At 46.4% G+C, this 15,297-nt stretch overlaps 1 protein-coding gene across 1 annotated transcript in view; it reads right to left on the bottom strand.

Annotated features, from left to right (window-relative positions):
* Window positions 1-1,814: 1,814 nt before the first annotated feature.
* tbc1d10ab (TBC1 domain family, member 10Ab) overlaps window positions 1,815-15,297 on the bottom strand; it is a 39,481-nt gene continuing 25,998 nt past the window's right edge. The window contains exons 3-9 of the mRNA XM_088618438.1: window positions 10,083-10,190; window positions 9,238-9,344; window positions 8,585-8,699; window positions 8,127-8,192; window positions 5,044-5,233; window positions 4,200-4,354; window positions 1,815-2,548 (exon numbers count right to left, since the gene is read on the bottom strand). Coding sequence (XP_088474564.1) covers window positions 2,132-2,548; window positions 4,200-4,354; window positions 5,044-5,233; window positions 8,127-8,192; window positions 8,585-8,699; window positions 9,238-9,344; window positions 10,083-10,190 — 1,158 coding nt within the window. The 3' untranslated portion in view covers window positions 1,815-2,131. The remainder of the gene's footprint in view (window positions 2,549-4,199; window positions 4,355-5,043; window positions 5,234-8,126; window positions 8,193-8,584; window positions 8,700-9,237; window positions 9,345-10,082; window positions 10,191-15,297) is intronic.

The raw sequence follows: 15,297 nt of genomic DNA, 5'->3' as shown, positions 1-15,297 counted from the left end.
TTACCAGCCATCGACCAAACATTACTCCAGGGAGCAGGATTCACTCCACATTCATTCCAGCTGATCAACTAACCTCACAAACGCCCTCCACCGTGAAATGCAAAACCTGCTTAAGACCTCGATGAATTTCACCAAAGGGATACAACAGATGAAGACAAGAATTCCGAACTCCAGGAACTCCTACTGCTCGGGCATTTGAGAGCATTGGGCTTCTCGGAATGGCACTGAACCAGGCAGAAACCTCGCCTCACCAGACATGCAAAATATCTTTCGGCTACACTTCATCTGGGACACCTTTTCTAAAAGTGTGTGTGTGGGGGGGGGAACTTTGTCACAAAAGCAAAATATCTAAATCTGAAGAGAGACTTGACAGGCATTTCTGTGCACCTCACCTATAAACACTGTGAATAAATCAATATTTGTGAATAAAGCCCCTTTATGTGTTAAAACCCCATCTTCCATTCATCCATTTTCTAATAGCTTTATCCAATACAGGGTCGTTGTACTGGATAAACCCAAACGATTCCACTCAGTGCTGCCGACTAGATCTTTGCTGTTACTGACCCGTCTGTTTTTGCTGGTATTGCAGCCAATGTTTAAGACTGATGAACAGTGCATGAAGTTTGGTCACGTGAGCTTCAGAGCTCTGTGCAAACATTAGATTCACCTGTTTCAAAATGACAGGCTTAAAGTGGAAAAGGTGCATATCTCGTGCAGCTGATCTACATTTTGCACTCACCTCTGGAAAGCAGTATGTTGTCTGCCCTGAAGAGAACAGGCTTTAAGTAATCAGTCCTATGTGTGCTTATCTTAAGCAATATTCACTGCTGCTTTTTAGGACCTTGGTGCACAAGGCATTTTTAGAAGCGAATGTTCAATTAAGAATTGCAAGATCGACGCCAAAAATCCAGTCCTAAAAAGCGATACAGAAATCACCTGCTTCAATTTTTTTTTCCTGCTCCTTGTGGGATTTGCTTGCTGCTTCATAATTTCAGAGAGGATCCACTTCAACAGCCCCACTTTCCATTTCCAGGAGGTTCAGACATGTTTGAGCTATCAATGCGGTTACTGGAATGTGCCCTCTAGGGTTGTTCTTCTATAACAGAAGGCTGCCCCCTCTAGTGTTCGCCACAAAAACCTGCCTTTGGCACCAAGCCTCCCTTCTCCACTGTACACTACAGAGGAAATTCCCCCAATAAGCTACAGAACCACATTTATCAATGACCACTGGGCTGCACTGGCAAATATTCAGATGAACATTTTAGAAAAACCCTTCCCGTCTTGGTATCTTACGCAAAAAGAGCTGCAATGTAAACAGGACTCATCCTCTACTTGCTTTCACGTCTCTTGCAGGCTTGCAGGTACTCTGTTCTCACACCACCACTGAGTATCTTAATACTTTTAAAAGAGGAGAGATTTCTATACAGTGCAGCAGCAGTATCAGAGTCTTCCAGAAGCACAGAAATGGAGGTAGAGGAGTAATTACTTAGCTTCTGCTTCAAATGTCATAAAAACCGAAGAGTTTGGGAGAGCTTAAAGGATTAAGTGCCATATTAGGAAAACAAAATGAACGTTTTAGCTGTTATGTTTTAGAATGATTAGCTCTGGGGGGCTGTATTTCGTCATTAAAACCCATGCTGAGTGAGAGGTTACTGTTCTGCAGTGTAGGTGGAGCACGTGACGGCCCTTCTGATTGGCTTCTGCTGTACATCTGCATGGGGTTTTCGGGGTTTCCCCATGCTTAACCATCATCCTTTAACATACTTTTATTTTCTCAATGCTTTAACTTATTTCCCAGGGACTTTGCTACACTCTACAGCAGAAAATGTCCGAAAACCCCTTTCAGACCTTGGCAATTCCTGAAGTTACCTAAACTGCGTAACAGCTGGGGACATGTTTGCAGCTCAGGACTAAGAGAGAGAGAGTCTAGGTGGAATGGGTCATGTAAGACAAAATCTTAGGGAAAAGCAGGGAGGGAGGAGGGAAAAGGGAAAATCTCCCATGTGCAATAAGGGCCAGTCGGTGTATCCTGCACCTAGCTCCTAACTCTGGGGATGATCCTCACAGTGATGGCCAATAGCCCTTGGGTCATTTCCAAGAAAAGGTCCTCTTGCCTGTGTTGGGAGTGCTGCTACAGGTACGTGTCCAGCTCAGTGCTGCTCAGGCTCTGATTGTCCTGCTGGGAGGACTCTGGCTCTGGCTGCAGGGGTGCGTCTGCCGGGAGTGATGGGGGGACACTTGGAATGGGGTAGGGGTTGGCGACCTCCTTCTTGGAGCCTGGGGCCTTCTTCAGGCTGCCCCTCCGGCCTTTGTCCTTCTTCTTCTCGTCCTTGGCGGGTGGCACATTGGACGGGGGCGGCTCCACAACGATGGTGGGATTCTGCCGGAGGTCCTGGCGCGTGTGAGGCTCGGCAGTTATGATCGCCCGAGCCCCGTGCATTCTGGGAGGGGACTTGTAGTGCAGGTCGCCGTGCGTCTCCTTCCAGCGCTTCAGCTGCACGTGGTGCTCCTTCTCGATGTCACGCTCCGACACGGGCAGCTCCAGGATCTGAGAGAGGTGCGGGGCAGGAAGGGACACTGTTAATGACAGGCATGACAGGGTCATCAGAAGGACCACGGTGCATTGTGGGGAAATTTCTTTCCAATCTTATTTCAGTAACTTAGACCAATGGACCTTTAAGACCTATGGTGAAAACAGCACCCAAGCACAAATGGAAACTAAGAGGGAGTATGTTTTAGACTGGATTTAGGAACCACTATCTTTAAATAAAGGGCTGTAGTGGTTTTTAACAAACTGCTTGACCACTGTGTTGAAGCTAGATAACATAACATATTAACGAGATTCTTAGATCAATTAGCTACTCATAACATAATGAAAACCGGTGGATGCAACACAGAGATCCCTGTGATCTCAATATCAATACCTCTGTTTCTGTCCCCCTCTGCCCACAGAGCCTGGACAAGCATGTGCCTGCTCCCTGGTCTCTGACCCATGATGCTACACACGCGATCGCCTCATCCCATGACTGTTTCACAGGACCCACAGCGTAACTGCCACATTCCCGTCTCTCAGGAAAGGGGTTGTTAGCGAAGCTGCACGTTGCCCTGCTGTCACATCAGCAGAAGAGCCGCAGAAGGGCTTGATCAACGCATCACGGTGCAGTCAGGTGGCCACCAGTCACTACAAGTGGAGGTCTGTGGTCAGTAGACCTTCCTGCCCAGACCATCACACTTCCACTTCTCCATCCATTGGTCTGTTGTGCACATCACTCTCCCCCCCCTCCCCCCCGAGAGCTGGTGTGTGGTGAGAGTACTGGTGCTCTTCGGCTGCCGTCCCATCACCCAGGTGGGGGGCCTGTAAAGAGCTTTGAGTGGTGTCCATGAAAGCACCATATAGGTGTAATAACCTCGATTCATTGCTCAAGAGGACATGACTCCACTGCTGGAGAGCTCACATGAGATAAAGTCCAGCCTCTGGCACATCAGTGGTGACAGAATGTTCTCTTGATCAGCTGGTTATATCTGTCCATTTCAATATTTTCTAAAGGCGTAACATTCAGCAGGTTAAAGCACCTAAAGCATTTTGAGTGGAGTGTCCAGAAAAGCGCTATATAAGTGTAAGCAATTATTATTATTATTATTGTTATTAAAATGATGCCAAAATATTTAATATTTAAAATTTGTCTGTCTTTATAAGAAATATTCATGCAGAGAGAGTTGACCTTTTTGATGACCTTGTTATCAAAATATTGGAGATTCTCATCGCTGTTTGACTAACAATTTGACATTTTCTGTATAAACAAGGAAAAAAAGCAGATTGCTCTGATGCGGTGCCTGTCGCCAACAAGAGAGCCAGACCAGTGCCGGGGTATCCAATGCAAACCACACGTGATCTGACCTGATCCAGCTGAACATGGCTGAGCCAGTAGAGGGCAGCAAAGTCTTAGAAGAGGAAAACAAAACTGATGGATAATAAACAGTATCCTAGAAGTGAACATAACTTTTGAATTTACTCTGTGCACCACCAGCCTGAAATTCACAGTTTTTGAAAATGTTTTTCATGTACAGTATTTGTTCCAAGTTATTTTAAGAGGACATAAAGAATTGGGAATGCCGAGACCCCTGAGTGATAACGGCTGTGCTGAAAGAACGCGTGTTCGGCCAGAACAGAGTGGTGCTATATTGCGATTATACTGTACCTCTCGAATGAGGAAACCCTCCAGCATGTATTTGGGATCCACTGCTCTGAGCAGCTCCATGGTCTCATACTGGCCCTGACAAGCCTTCAGCTTCTCCTGAGTACCCAGCATGCACTTGAGGAGGACCAGGCCCACTCGGAATATGATCTTCACCCCTACGTGTTGGAAGACATTGAAATACTGTTTATAGGCCTTCCCATTTTCATTGCCTTCTTGTCCAATTTTCAAACATCTGAACGGATCTGCATGCTTTTTATGCATGCAGATCCTTCCTTCCTGCTTCCAATCTGAAATCGTTAGATGAGCTCAGGTCGACACAAGGATTCCTGTATCAGCATGGGAGAAACAAGGAAAGTGAATGCTTTCTTTGAATGTGCTCAGTAGGTTTTGTGTTGTGTGTCACAGTGTTACATGGAAACCAACACTAACTGGAAGAGCAGTGCATCTCTTACTGATGATACAGCAGTCCCTGTAGAATTCCCAGGCCCAGCCAGCCCTAATGATGGGCTACAGTCACTAGTCTAATGATGCAACAAAGACTCAAACCCACAACTTCCAGACAACCGGACACAAAACATGCTCAGAGTCAGCGCCTTTAGTGTTCGATTTGCATGAGAACCCCACATGCTGAGTGATAATCTGTATTTTTCTGATCTCCTTAAATGTCTTAGCCTTCATGTTCCCCTAGTTATTATCCTGACCTGTAGGACTCTCCAACTTCATTGCTTTCTCCAAATGTGCTACTGATGCGAAACCAGATGACTGAGGCTCATTCCCATAGCAGACCTGAAGAAACACTCAGTGCTGTGAATACCGGAGAGGTTCAGTCCAGGGCCCGACTCACCTTCGCAGAAGAACATGTCCCAGACGCGCAGGACGGACGCCCAGGGCAGGGTGCGAGAGAAGGCGCACATGAACCACTCGGTCATGTACAGGATGGGGTCGATCTTGTGCTTCTTCAGGTGTTTGTGAGCCGCTGGGGAGACGCGGCGCAGCAGAGCGAACAGGATCTCGCCATCCAGCTGGATCGCCTCCTGTTAACCCCAACAGGCACAGCTGTGACAGAGCACCGGCAACCTCACTCTCAGACACCGTAGAGCCTTCCAGTCCAGAGACCGGCCGAGGCTCTCGACACAAATTCATAACAGACTTCAACAGAACCTGCATTTTTAATATGGGCAGGAAGAGCATTCCAATGAGGAGGGGCTGCCGCTGAACAGGCATAGCCCCCTAATGTATAATGTTTCTACATGATGAAGAAACCTAGAGCCAGCTAGAAGACGTAAGAGAATGAGGACGTGAGGGGATAGTAACTCTTGTTGGTACACTGGAGACAGACCATGCCACGCCTGATTGGTCAACAAGAGAATTTTAAAGTCTATCTTTCAAGAGACATGTACCTAGTGCATAGGATCAGTGCATATCACTCAGTGTACATACCCCAGCCTAACATTTCGCACCAGGATGAGATTCCAATGTGCCAAATTCTTGTTTTTCAACATTAAGAAAAATATTCAAGAGCTCAGCAGTAATAGGGACTTTCCAAACTTAACCGCCTTTTGGGAAAGACTTCAAATCAAATGAGATTTTTATGGACAGATATTTGCCAGCAGCATCTCCTGCTGTGAAGTACAGCAAAAACTCCAGATGTTTTGGGTGTAACTGTAGTTTGGGGCACTCGATCTTACAAAAGGATGGCTGAAACTGCCCCCATACTAAGGACTGGTAAGTGTGAAACTCTAATGGAGCAGGAATCAAGATCTGCATTTCCATTTCCCTAGAAATCTAAATGACTGCCTGAGGTTACTGTACCTTAGTCAGGTGGGATTTCAGCACTGACAAAAATATAAGGTAGCTCACAGCTACGATCATGAAAGGCAGCCATTGAAAGAGGAACTGTCATTATATATTTAATACAGGAAAATTTCAAACAGTCTTTGTTAATGATTAGTAATGTATGAAAGAAGTCTTTGTGTTGCATTACCATTTCTGTTGGATTCCTGAAGCCGACAGTCTTTTATCTGGTCATGCAAGAAGAAACACTGATGCTTTGCGGGCCCACAAGCTTTAACTTTGCCTTCCAGCGGTTTAAAACCTGGAGCACCTTGCTGACCTAGCTACAGGCTGCACTGGAGGTCAGATTCTCTGACTCGAGCCCACTGCTGCAATATGAGTGATTGGCACAGCCCACTTTTTACTACAGTTCCATTCATTCTGAACAGAAGAAAACCCACAAAGCAGGCTGTAACCAAAACGTGCGTCGAACAAGACTGTTAAGGCTAGAATTCGGCTGCTCTCGGTGCCTCTAAGCAGTTACTTCAAGACTGAGAATCTTTCTGAAAGAGGCACTCTGCTGCCAGAGGTGAATTAAAACAATACAGTCCAGAGGGTGTGGCTTGGACTTCCTCTTCTGACGGAAATGGACAGTATTCAGGATTCCCAGGCTCTAGCGAGAGCAGTCAGTCACTTAGTGACTGCTGTGCCATCATCACTCTTCACTCTCTTATAAGGGAGCAAACAAAACTGAAACCGCTCTACTGCGTGTTACAGGACTTTTTTCTTATCCTTGGACAGAGCTGGGGAGATGCTTTCATCTGTTAGAAAGGGCTTCCGGGGGGTACAGGCCACGCTCCGTGGAGTCCCTGGCCACAATCGAGGCTCAGTCGTCTGCATTTCTGCACAGCGCCGGCTCGCTCACCCCCCCGCACACTTGTGGCAATAGCTCCATTGTTGCTCCCTGGTGGGGGGGCTCAATTACACCAGCACGCTGGGAGTCAGTCTTTCCGTGTCTTCACCTCCAGCCGCTAACTGGAAAAGGCCAGTAATCCACAGACAGACTGGCCATTATTCAGAGCCACTCCAGCACGTTAGTGTTCGTGTGTGGAGACACTGAGCATTTGGCTCACCCTGTCTCTTCTTACAGAAAGGCTGGTGGGCTGGATTTTTAAATTTATTGGCACCCTATTCTTTATTCATTCATGTATTACAGGAAATTCATTCATCTGAGGGGAGGGGGTTCCATATATTCAACATTATTAAAGCCTTGTTGACTGATGGCTTTAATCTAATCGGGATACCTGCTAACTCAACCAAGGATCTTTCCTCAGTTACACCACCCACAAGATCCGCCCAGGTCACTCTAATGACAAATCTGAAGCTCCTGAAGGTAGACATCAATCTTAATTACATGAAAACACAAACTAGCGGTCAACAACCTTCTGATATCCCCCATTATTACATCTCTTATTCAACAAGGTCATACGTACAAATCACTTGTGCTTTCTGCTTGCCTTTTGTTCAGTGCAACTATGACAGGACAGCAGATGTTGTACCGACGTTCAGTACTTAGATGACATGTAAATTACTGTGTTGAGTAAAGTGCTGAGTTTTGACCGACTGAAAAGTTACACTCAGAAAGAAATAAGGAATGTGAATGGTCTCTTTCAACATGCTCAATAGTTAATGCATGGTGTCAGGAGATTTATTTGGGAATCAATGGTGACTGGAAGAGCAATGCATCTGTTACCCATGATACTTTAGTCCCTCTGGTGCTTAGCAAATCCCAGGATTCAGATTCACTACAGGACAGGAAGACCTGGCCATCTCAAGCCCAGCCAGCCCTGATGATGCTCAGATGTGTGGACATCATGGGTTGGGAAGCTCCAGCCACAGTACAGGCATAAGCCCATGATTTCCAGATTGCTAAGAGTTGGCACCTTTAGCATTTGATCCACATTATAACCCTTCACGCTGCTGGATAGTGTTTGAAACTTAATAGCAAAGAGACTTGCGCATTAAACAAAAACATGCTAGAGATGAATACTCCACTCTGATCACTGTAGGTCCATTGTATAGAGTGTGAACTGGGCCCTTTTTGGTTTGTCCGATTAGCTGTGAAGTTCACATGAGATCAGGGTTCAAACTTACCAGCCCGGCACTGTAGTATCCAGGAAGGTACTTTTCACAGATCTGCACTAAGCCCCAGAATGCATCCTGTTAAATGAAACCAAAAAAAGAAAACGAAAACAGTTGTATTTATAAAGTGTCTATAGCAGACAAAGGCTACTAATGCCTTCCGCAGTCCCACTCTGTAGATCAACCCAATGATATGCATATGATCTGCAGCCAGGTTGAAGAATTTTTGTTCAATAGACATTACATGCTCAATTGTGTATCGCTACAGAAAATTTGTGTGGCAGCTGACAAAACTCTCATTTTCTGGGAGTAATGAAGGCTTTATACCAAACAAAGCAGACATCTAATTCCCTGGGTGACCTGCCCCACACATGCACACCGGATACAGAACACCCCTTTGCTCTTGAAAGAGAGCCAAGTTGTGCGAAGGTCACGAGCGAACGATGCTGTCAGGGAAGCACGGCGCTCACCTCGGCCGGCATGTGCATGAGGAGGACCGCAGCGATGGGCGCCTGGGCCTGGCAGTACCCCTCCTCGGGCCGGTACAGGGTGTAGGCCTTCAGCACGCGGAACAGGTCCTGCTGCCTGCACACACACACACACACACACATCAACTCAGCGCTCACAACTGCACCATGCCAGTAACACCCACCCGCCACTGCAATGGAAGTCTAAACCTGGAAAATCCCTCTGGCCTGATAGAGCCTTGCGCTCCAAGGAGGACCACCAACACAAGGCCCCCCAGAACAAAGCTCAGACCTAACCTTGTATCTGAAATAAAGCTGCTCACTAATTTACAAAGTGTCAAATTCTCAAACCCTAGCTCTGTCAATCATTCCCCTTCTAAGTCTACGGGACAACCCATAAGTCATTACAGAGTACATTTCTAATGGATTTTAGATATTACATGCCAATGCTGTGTTTTTCTGCAAATGAATTGTCAGACAAATAATATAAATGACACTTGTGTGAAACTCCCCTTACTTGGCTCTAATCTACCTGAGACACTTGACAAGGGCAACAGAGTACTGGAGGGTACGGACTCTCACGAGACTCCAGGGCTAACAATGGTTTCGGCACTCCTAGCACAGTTAATTGAGCAGTAGCCCTCAGCGGCACTCACCCATGACCCCCTCGTGCCACAAACATCTCATGGAAGGGGAACTGCCTGTGCAGGTCCTTCTCGATCACATCCAGCCATTTGGGGTCTCCTGGCTGGCTGTCCAATTCCTGCAAGCAAGTGCACACCCCATGTTCATCCCAGTGCACCACACTGCCCCCTACTGGTACATCATATTTCTCCCTTCTGTGTCTATTACCTTTAAATAGCCATGAGGATCGGTTTGCTGTTGTTCCTTCTACATACAACTTATCTTGATAACTGTGGCATGAGGTGGTGGTACAAGAGTCAGGACCACTGTCCTCACACAAGCTGATAGTTCCCCTGGAACCAGCTGCAGTACTATGTCATCCTGTAAACACCTCTAGAAACCCTCCCATGATATTTTCTCATTTATTTTTTAAATAAGGGACCCCGTGAGGTCTCATTCTCAGCGCAGCCCTGTGACAACAGAGCACCCTCAGTGAAGCCACAGCGCTGGGCAGGACCTGCAGGGCGACACCTGGCCAGGCAGCACGGGGACATGCGATGCAGGCTCCGCCAGGAAGTCGCCCAGTGGGTTCATGGGCTCATGGGAGGTGTAGTTCCCATTAGCTAAGACGGCACCTGTAAGCTCCAGGTGGCACTGATAGTATCACAGCCAGTTTCTGTACCTGAGTCCCGACAGATGACTGATGTTGGGCAGGTCAGGTAAACTAGTAGCTACAGCCTCTATGGGGAAGCATTAAGACTCAGTTACATAAAGGTGATAACCAAACGAACAAAAGGCTTAAAAGAGACGTCTACAACAGAAACAGGCTCTCCACAAGGCCCCGAGGGAGACGAGAGAGGTGCTGCCGTCGTCTGACCTGGAACTTCCTCTGGTTCTGCTCCTTCTTCACCTTCCCGCCGGACAGGTAGAGCCAAGCCCGGCCACGCAGGGAGGGAGGGATGCCCTTCTGGCAGCGGAGCTTCACCTGCAACACACAGAAACGGGGGGGCTCAAGACCGTAACGAGCTGCATTACAGGCTAGACGGAGGCCTGGGTGAGAGCATCCCAACCCCAACTAGCGAAGAAACCTAGAGAGAAACAACAATTCTGAAGAACTGTATCTTACCGTCAGATCTGCACCCAGGAGTATTTAGCATCTGGACACAGGGAAGCTTTGCATGTTGTATTTTAAACAAAGACACAGTAAGTTGCAGTTGTTATGGTTTTGTCAAATGAAAACATTTAGGCTGTTAGTCAAGACTAGAACACACCCAGAGCCTTTGGAAGTACCAAAAAAAAAAAAAGGTGTTGTTGCCCTCCTGGGGGAAGTGATATCATTCTTTTATGGAACACAATCCGGTTTCTCCAGCAACACGAAAGATTAAGCTGTGCTTTCTACGCTCTAGTCCTCAGCCAAAATGTTTCCATCGCCCAGATCTGGGATGGACTTCGCAAAAAGGAAAAGATGGGAAGTGGAATCCTGCCATATATTTTATTCCAGCTACCTCTCACTTTCATGAGCAGCACTGAATATCACTGCTGCACCAGTGGGACCGGTGTGCTGAAAAGGCAATTGGAGCAAAGCTGATGACTTCCATGTGCACTGCAGCAAAGCTAGTCTCAGAAAGGAGGATGGATAGGACTGAAGAACTAGTTCGCAATATTAAATATGAAGACATCCCTGTGAATCCCCAAGAGTCTAACTTTGCTTTATTTCAACTTCTTTTATTTCAATATCGTCCTTTAAAAGGAAGTGTTGCTGTCAAAGATTGTCACTGCAAGCAAACCTTTTATAAGCTGCTAACTCCAGTTATTCTTTTTCAAGACTTCATTTATTTGATGAATTCCTTGGTGGGGGTGGCCTGTTTTACTTGACGTGTGGCACACAGACACTCGCTGTGCTGCAGTCAGTCAGGCTGATGCCTGTGCTCTGCCGATTCAAACATGGTTCAGTTGTGTTAAAAAAACAGAAGATGATACTTTGCCAGATACATAACATACTGCAAACTAACAGCCTGGACAGTAACCGTGCCTGAATTCAAGCCAGATGAAGGCTTGGTGAGGAAACCAAACTCATTTTGAGCAAAGACTGCATGACTGAGGTCTTCAAAACCATAAGGCGGATTTGTGCCAAAGTTTTGGCCAAGTCTGGGCTCAGCACCCTGAACAAAAGACACTTCATTCCATAAATAATGATTAGAGCTCAAGTACACTGACATCCAATTCTAAAAGTCTGATCATATGAAGAAACGACTATACGAGGACAGATCGAAGACAAGTGAGCTAAAAAAGGTAACATGCTCATTTCTTCTCAATTATACAAAGTCTATATATTTCTTGCATTCTCATGAATGGCTTCCTGACACTCTATTGGTCTGAGCTTTGCAGTCCATCTGCGTTTTTGAAAGTAGCTTCAATTTTTTGGTCGGGTGGCTAACAATACAGTCAATTGTATATATAATACATGACATTGTGGACTATCTAAAAAAAAACTGCAAAAAAAGATATAATTACAGAACAATTCCAAATAACATTCCCATATTAATTCTCAGCACTTAGGGCTTCCAGACACAGAAGCGACAAGCCCTTGGACAAAGAGACTACAGAAATTACCAAGTGGTATTTGGTTTGTACATGGGATCTGTCAGCTATGACACCAGAACCAGCTTTTCGAGAAGAGTGAAGAAACAAGGCATTCAACCTTCCGCTGAGGAACTGAGATACCACAGTATGACACAAGCCCAGGGGTGCCCCTTTACAATACAAAGCCTTGTTCATTAAAATGCATTGTCAATTTTATTTCCAAAACAATCTTGTAAAGTTACAAAAGCAGCACTTTGTTAATCTGGCGGCATCAGAAATTCTTTGGACAACCATTCCAGTTGTAGGTGATATTTCTTCGATTAATGTTTAACATTTCCATTGCTGGAAACAAAAAGCAAAAACATTTAGTGACTCTGCGTCCTAATGCAACCCTGCAGCGCTCATTACAGAGTGCGGTAATGCAAGTTGAAATGTCAAACACACAAAAAAAGTAAGGAGTTGACCCTATACTTCACATTTTTTATAACTTTATAAAAGAGCGTTGCCACCCTTTGGTCTTCACCGGCTTAAATGTACACAAGGATCTGAGAACAAAGCAAGGGAACGGTTTAAGTGAGACTCGGCCTGCTCCTCAGCCAGACAGCAGGCAGGCTGGAAGCAGAGAGCCACAGCACTGCCTTCTCTTCTGTCAAATGGGTGGGGGGGCCCGTCGCTAAGGAAACGGTGGAAAAAAACCCCAGGAAAGGAAAGGGCACGTGGCCCTGCTGACTTGAGAGATGGGCCTCAATGCAAGCCCGGTCTCCGAGAGAGCAGCAGGAGACTCCCTGCCTGGCGTGGGTCTCTGGGGCCTTGGGCCTCCCCGGGGACGCCATCACAGATCGAAAGCACGAAGCCACAGCTCTCTTGGCTCAACACGGTCACACTCCGACTGCGGCTACACGAGGAGAACAGCAAAATAAATTCTGGCCAACCGAACTCCATCAGGTACACAATACTAAAGGGACCGAATGTTGTTCGCACCTGGAGGGTATTTTTATGCATTTCCCCAAAGTATCCAGAAGGCCCCATCCTAGCATCTGCTGCCCAAAAACCACTTTTTTAACTGCTTCCCGTCAGTCTTCATAAATAAAGCTGCTCCTTGATTCAATTCATTTTTATGTAGCGCCTTTCACAACAAGGTTGCCCCAAGGCGCTGAACAAAGCAAGTGACCATACGTGTTGTGAATACAACTTGATGGCACGGTCACATTCACGCATAACGAGCTGCAGTGCTACACCAGGAAGAACAACCTGGATTATTTACACCATCGTTCTATCAGCAAATAAATTAATTCCATGAACCGGGAATGCATGGGCACTCCAGGTGATGAGAACAGGAGCTTGAAGCAAACCATGCGCAATGAGAAAAGGGGTTTGCACACTCCCTCACCCTTAGCTGAAGAATGAGCACAGGTTCTTCTCATTTCTCAGCACTATGACCAGTCTCCTCAGCCGAAGATGGGGATGGGTAATTGAGTGCAGATCTGGAGTTAATCTTTTTCTTGACTAGAGCAGACGGCAGGAAAGCACAGCGAGGTCTCCCCCACAGGGCCTGCTGCATGCTTAGAAATCCAAACACTTCTTGGCACAGTTTGCTTGTTGGCTTATGACTCAGTAATTCACATTGTGTGGATGACAACAGAGGAATGCAGGCTTGCGAGCTATAACAATGGGGTCTTCCTTATGTTTACTGGCTGTGTGTGCTCTCTTTGGGCATTTTTACCCTGGGCTTTCCAAAGCACAAAAGAAAGGCGTGTTTCTTTTACTGTTCCAACAGAACTTTCACTTGCTACACCACAGCCTAGTAATTGAGAAACACTCCCTGCGTGGGAGGAAATTTGTTTTTATGCGAGTGGATTATTGTTCAAACACACAAGTGAGTTATGCATCAGAGAACTGACTCAGGCTGGGGGTCTCCTTTAGAGCTTCTCCTCACCCTACAATGTCAAAAGTGTACTACAAGTGCAATTCCTCTAGCTGTGACATAACTTTGCAAATTAAAAGGCTCTTACACATTTGCAAATGAAGTTAGACTGATAAAGCAAGCACTCTGCATTCACACGGCTTGGCTTCAGCTCTTCCACAAAGCTGAAGATAAAGCACTAGGATTCGACAGAGCATGACCTCAAAGGAATGAACTACTCGGACAGGCTAAAAACTCAACATTTTCAGTTCTGAGCAGAGAGGTCGATGACTGTACCTGACGGGCTGGATGAGATCCTACTATTAGTGATCAACAATTAAATGAGTCAGAAGTCCCGAATTACCTCCTCTCATCTCAACACAGTTTGCATGTGCCAACAACATGGTGTGTCTATATTGCATCTACTGGAGCTGTTCTGAACTGGCTCTGTAATTCTGCCTCCTCTTTCTTCAACTGTGTATTGTCCAAATGTAACAGGGCTGTTCTCTCTCGTATCAGACATTCAATCCTCACTTTTGTCTTTGTGGAGTCTCTTTGCTTTTAACATGGCTAATGAAGTGAAAAGAAAAAAGTACTCCAGACGCTCTGAAAAAGCACTGCAATTGCTGAATTAGTTAAATGGGGGTGCGGAGTTAGGGGAGCAGGACTGATCTTGTGAAAATTAAAAGTGTCTTCCCTTTTCGCACACACCCCCAAAAAATAAATCAATAACAGCACATCAACAGCTCATTACAGAGTACGGTAATGCATGCTGAAATGTCAAAACACACACAAAAAAAGGAATGGGATGACCCTATACTTCAACTTTTTTTGTAACTTTATAAAAGAGTATTGCCACCCTTTGGTCTTCATCGGTTCAAACGTACACAAGGATTTGACACATTAAAGCAAGCTTTTTGGAAATGGTGTTTGTATGTTCTCTCCATTTTCACATGGGTTTCCTCCCATAGTCCTAAGACACACAGGTGGGTTCCTGGTTCTGGTGCGAGCGTGTGTCTGTGTCTGTGTGTGTCCTGCGATGGACTGTGATTCCTATGCAGGGTGTGTCCTGCCTTGTCCAGCTCCCCCACGATCCTGAATTGGATAAATTGGTTAGAAAATGGACAGATGGAGACTAAAATGGAATTTAGCTTCTCCAAATGTCAGCTCTAATCAGTGCTACACCCCTCTCCGCCAAGCAAGGATTCAAGCTGCTCTTTTGTTCGGGACGCCGACGGTCAATTCAGGGAGAAAATCCAGGCGGATGGAGCTGGGAACGCCAGGAACAGCCCACTGCGACCGAGGCTCTATGGAAAAAGTGCTGAGGCCAAGTGTTTGGAGAGAGGCAGAGCACACACGCCGCCCGATTTCCTGTCCCTGGTTTCCTTGGATGCCTCCCCTCGGTCAGGCTGCTGCCCACAGACACCTCTGAAGTGACTCAAGCTGACGCGGCTCGTTTGCGCTGCACAGCGAGCCAGGAAGGAAGGCCAATTACAGCCAGGCTTGGTGCAACGAGGCGCATCAGATCCCTGTCTCCCGCTCCCTCCATGGGGAATCCGGAACAGCCCAGGAGAGCTTAACTACAGCCTGATCTAGAACAGCCCTA

This window comes from Lepisosteus platostomus, chromosome 24 (genome assembly GCF_059453375.1).
Source record: "Lepisosteus platostomus isolate fLepPlt1 chromosome 24, fLepPlt1.hap1, whole genome shotgun sequence".
In the NCBI taxonomy this organism is placed as follows: domain Eukaryota; kingdom Metazoa; phylum Chordata; class Actinopteri; order Semionotiformes; family Lepisosteidae; genus Lepisosteus; species Lepisosteus platostomus.
Note: the sequence above shows the minus strand (reverse complement) of the source record. Positions and strands in the feature narration are given on the sequence as shown.